We start from the raw sequence: 5,199 nt of genomic DNA, 5'->3' as shown, positions 1-5,199 counted from the left end.
TTTGTTTTTAGGGCTTGGCATACATCGTTCCAGGCTCTTCTTGCTTTGATTGTCTCTGCTGAGAAATCTGAGGTGATTCTAATTGGTTTCCCTTTATAGGTGATTAATCTTTTCTCCTTGACAGCTTTAAGGATCTTTTCCTTGGTCTGATTTGATCCTGTGTGGATTATAATGTGACTGTGGGATGTCCTATTCTGATCTGGTCTACTTGGAGTTCTAAAACCTTCTTGTATCTGAATAGGCCTATCTTTTTGCATGTTTGGGAAGTTCTCTGCTAGGATCCTGTTAAACAAATTCCCTAGGCCATTAGCTTCTGTTTCTAAGTGCTCCTCTACACTCATTATCCTTAGATTCGGCCTTCTGATGGTGTCTTCCAAGTTTTGGATAGATCTATCATATTTCTTGGACTTGTCTTGGATGGTTGTATGTTCTTTCTTTATAATATCTAGGCTATCTTCAATCCCCGAGATTCGATCATCTGCAAGGTCTAACCTGCTGTCAAGACTTTCTACTTTGTTTTTGATTTCTTTTCCTTTTAATTGGTCAGCTTTGATGGCTTCAAGTTCTTTGTTGAAGCTCTGTTTTAGGTCTTGTATGTATTTCTTTACTTCCTTAATTTGGTGTTCAGTTTTTATTCTCAAATCACTTGGACTCCCATTCCTTCTGTTGGGTTCCATTCAGGATTCCCTTTGTGGTTTCCCTGACTTTCTTCAGCTCTTTGTTAATGGATTCCATGAATGCCTTTAGTGATCTTTGTGTATTCTCATCCTGCTCTCTCAATTCCTGTATTACTCTTTGCTTAGCTTCCTCCCATTCATGCCATTCTTGTAGTTCTCTTTGCGTGTTCTCAGCCTGTTCATGCCATTCCTGCCTTTGTCTTTGAGTATTCTCAAGGTGCTCAAGCAAATCCTGTATCAGTTTTTGAGTAGCTTCCTCACACTCGTGATATTCCTGTATAAACCTTTGGATTGCTTCCTCTCTCTCCCTATCATGCTCATACAGAGTTCTTCGTATATTTTCAATCTTTTCTTTTATCTTGTTTGCCTGTAGTGTTTTTAGAGCTATTTGGGAACTTTCCTCTGGATTATTCATTATCTGTCTGTCCCCTGATAATCATGAGTGGGAGTGGAGTTACCCTGTTTTGCCATTTTTCTTGTGGTTTTCCGGCTTATTGTGCCCATTTGGGATGAAAGTAACACCAGTTTTGTGCTAGAACACTAACTTAAGGCAAGCATCAATCAACCAAAGTGTGAATTTGCACAGTCAATAGTCTGCAGATGCAATCTAGTTCAGCATATACCTCTATTCAAAATCAAACAACTATATATTAATGGGCTACGAACTGCAAAATAGAATTTGGTAAACCAGAAATTATTAGGGTTAGGGGGAGATGTGGGTAAAAAATAGGAATAGAGTGATGTGGGAAGGTACAGGGAGAGTTAACTTAACTAAGTCCTAGTCTCAAAGCAGGAAATGGGTTAGATAGGATGAAAGTAGAGAGAGAGAAAACAAGAAGAAAGAGAAAGGAAAAAAAAAGACACCAGAAAAAATAGAAAAATAAAAGTTAATAATATGCAGATTCAAGAACAATCCATTCAAAGAACGTGAATATATTGAGAGAAGGGGTGGGATCTAAAGGAGATGTGAAAAACTTAAAAATAAAAATACTTAAAATATTATATAGGTATAAAGAGGTAGTACTGCTATTAAGGAATTTAAGTCTCAGAAGTTTTGAATTGAGTAATAAATTTGTGGATTAAGTCTGTACACAATGGGGGATAGGGTCTAATAGTCAACTATGGGTTTATCTGAGGATGTGCAGAACAACAATTAAGTCCCATAAAGAAGAACAAAAGAGAGGAAAAGGTGAGAAGGATAAAGAAGAAAAAAATCAGATGTTCAGTCTAGCTAAGCAAAAAACAAAAAGAAAAAAATTTTTTACAAAAAAAAGAAAGAAAAACGCACACATGAATTTATCCCTAAAATAAAGATTATAAGGGGGAAAAAGTTACTAGAAAACAATTTTTTTCAAAAATGGTAAAAATTAAAAAAAGTTTTAGAAAAGAAAAAAATTTTGTAAAAGGTATAAAAAAAAGAACAGGAAAAAAAAGTTCTTTGATTTTTTGGGGGAGGGTTGGGAAAAATCCTGTATCTCCCTTGTGTCTGTAATCAGCCTCTGGTTGGAGTCTCTGGTCTGCTTGTGGTCCTGTGACTTGGTTGGTTTCTTAAGTCAGTTTGTTTGGACAGGCAGAAAAATCCTCTGCTTTACCCACGATTTTTCGATCCTCCTACCAAGTTAGTTCAATGGGAGGGGGGTGTGCTTTGAGTATCACAAAAGAGGGAGATGGCTTTTTCCTCAAGTTTGGAGATGCTGTGATGAGGCTAGGTTCTGGGTAGAGTTGAGGCCTTTCAGCAAACTGTAGCTTTTCCCAAGGGCTAGTTTGTAAGAAACTCACAGAGCCCAGCCTGGAGCCCCTCTCAGGGTTTCTGTTTACTGAATTTCAATTGATTGTTGAGGCTGCTAAAGGGAGGGGCAGCCTCTGGTTCTGATTACCGGATTTAGAAAGTCACTCCTAGGGCTGGCGCCGGAACTTGGTGACTTTTCCCTGGGTGGAGCTGATTCTGGCAGGTCACGCTTCCGTTAAGTTCTTGTGACCTGCTAAATGACTCCTTTTATTCCAAGGCCTGAGTTGGAGCTAGCAGCTCCGCCGAGCTTTGTCGGTATCCAAGATGGAGATCACCGGTGCTGGGGGGTGAGGGTTGGCCTTCCCTCCTCTGCTCCCTAAGAAGGAGTGAGGACATCAGGCTTCTACTCACGTGGAGTCTTGGTTCCTGGGTCATCTCTGGTCTGCGAACTGCAGGATGAAGATGTCTGCTCCTTGTCAGTTCTTGCTGGTGTTGAGTAGAATCCGCTCGCCCACAGCGTCTGGCTCTTTCATTCTGGACTCTCTCTGTTTCAGATATGGCAGTATGGCTGCTGGCAAGAGCTCAGGTCTGTCTCCTTGCCTGGATTTTCCCTCTCTGGCCTGTCTCTCTGTTCTGTGATGGCACATTTGGTGTGACTCTTTGGCTTAGAACTGTTCACTGGAACTCTAAAACTGCTTTCTATGCGAGAGCTTGTTATAACTCCAGCTTCTACTCCGCCATCTTCCCGGATCCTCTCGGATTTAATTTTTTGAGTTCCAGGTATATTTTAGATATGAGATCCTTGTCCATTATATGGCTAGTGAAGATCTTCTCCAATCTGTGGGCTTTCTATTGATCTGGCTAGCTATGTCCTTTGCCATGCAGAAGCTTTGCAATTTCATGCAATTCCATTTGTCCAACCTTTCTTTGATTTGTTGTGTTTCTGGGTCTCTATTAAGAAGATTTTGGCCTGTGCCAAGGAGACCTACAATGAAAAATATTTTAAAAATTATTTATAAATCTGTTGCTACAACTTCCCATGTGAGCAAGTGAGCATAATGAGATGATATCAAGGATAATATATCAGAAGGTAAATTTAATGCCTTTCTGAAACCTATAGGGCAATGTAAGCTGTATAATTCCAATTATAATACAACTGCAAGACTCTTAATGAGCATGAGAAAAAAAATTAAAAATTTCAATAACATATAGCAAAAACCCAACTGTTACATTATCAATACATGTGATAGTCATTGAGCAAAAAATATTGAATAAAAAAGCTGGAATAAAGAAGATAAAACTGGGAAGCAGTTATGGCTTGGGGGAGAAAAAATACTGTTCTTTCTAATAGTAAATGCTGACTTCTGAGGATTTCACCGAAGTGAAAATTTTCCTAAATTATTTGAAGCAAACAAGGCTCATAAAAAGAAGTAATGGTAGTGTACATGTCTCAGCAGATATGGAGCAATGTGTGAAATGTCCAGATCTTCAGTATGCCAACACACACAGGACTCAGTGCCTCCTGAAAACTGCAAGTTTCCTGGCTTTTGGAGATCCCTTGGGCATGGCTCTGGACTGCATGGCTCTTTTCTTCACCTTGCTAACTGCTGCTGTTCTTGGAATGTTTTTGAAATACCAAGACACTGCCATTGTCAAGGCCAATAACAGGGTTCTCAGCTACATCTTGCTCATCTCCCTTATCTTCTGTTTCCTCTGTTCCTTGCTCTTTCTTGGCCATCCCAACACAGTCACCTGCATCCTACAGGAGATCACATTTGGGGTTGTGTTCACTGTGGCTGTTTCCACAGTGTTGGCCAAAACTGTGACTGTGGTCCTGGCATTTAAGGCCACTTCCCCAGGAAGAAGGATGAGGTGGCTGCTGATATCAGGGGCTCCTAACTTCATCATCCCCATTTGTACCTTGATCCAAGTGACTCTCTGTGGATTCTGGCTGGGAAGCTCTCCTCCCTTTGTGGACACAGATGCACATTCTGAACATGGCCATATTATCATTCTGTGCAACAAGGGCTCCCTCACTGCCTTCTACTGTGTCCTGGGATACCTGGGCTCCCTGGCCCTGGCTAGTTTCACTGTGGCTTTTCTGGCCAGGAATCTACCTGACACCTTCAATGAAGCCAAGTTCCTAACCTTCAGCATGCTGGTGTTCTGCAGTGTGTGGCTCACCTTCCTTCCTGTCTATCACAGTGCCAAGGGGAAGGTCATGGTGGCCGTGGAGGTCTTCTCCATCTTGGCCTCTAGTGCAGGGCTCCTAGGCTGCATTTTTGTTCCAAAGTGTTACATCATCTTGTTAATGCCAAATAGAAAGTCTCTCCATGGTTTCAGGGATAAAAGACATAGTAGTAGAAATAGTCATTCTTAAGATTAAACCCATAGGTTTGGTTAGTAAACAGAAGGTCTGATCTAAATTTACAGTAATTATCTCTTCTTTTCATAGTTTGTATTATAGAATTTTTACTTCAGAGACTAAGGTTCTAGTGTGAATTTTCCTAGTAATGACAATCACATGTGATGGTGATTCCAATTTAAAGTGGAATTTTGCTTCCATATTTTTGCTTCTTCCTATTTAATCTGCACTTAATTATCTTATCCCTCTTCCTGAAATCTTTTCTATGTTGTCTTTATATATATGCATATATATATATATATATATATATATAATTGTAAAGATACTGTACAGAGGTGTTACAGTTACATGAGTAATGTAATGAGTACTTTTCTTATCAAACATCCTTACCCCCTCTTTTGTTTTCCTGTACTTCTTTCTCTCTCCAC

General features: G+C 39.9%; 1 protein-coding gene across 1 annotated transcript in view; it reads left to right on the top strand.

Annotated features, from left to right (window-relative positions):
• The window catches only part of LOC106000691 (vomeronasal type-2 receptor 116-like), a 38,732-nt gene extending 33,946 nt beyond the window's left edge, over positions 1-4,786 (top strand). The window contains exon 8 of the mRNA XM_013035979.1: positions 3,864-4,786. Coding sequence (XP_012891433.1) covers positions 3,864-4,786 — 923 coding nt within the window. The remainder of the gene's footprint in view (positions 1-3,863) is intronic.
• The last annotated feature ends 413 nt before the right edge of the window (positions 4,787-5,199 follow it).

The sequence above is a fragment of the Dipodomys ordii genome, unplaced genomic scaffold (assembly GCF_000151885.1).
Source record: "Dipodomys ordii isolate 6190 unplaced genomic scaffold, Dord_2.0 Scaffold235, whole genome shotgun sequence".
Classification (NCBI taxonomy): domain Eukaryota; kingdom Metazoa; phylum Chordata; class Mammalia; order Rodentia; family Heteromyidae; genus Dipodomys; species Dipodomys ordii.
The sequence above is the reverse complement of the archived record's forward strand: the minus strand, read 5'-3'. Positions and strand labels throughout refer to the sequence as shown.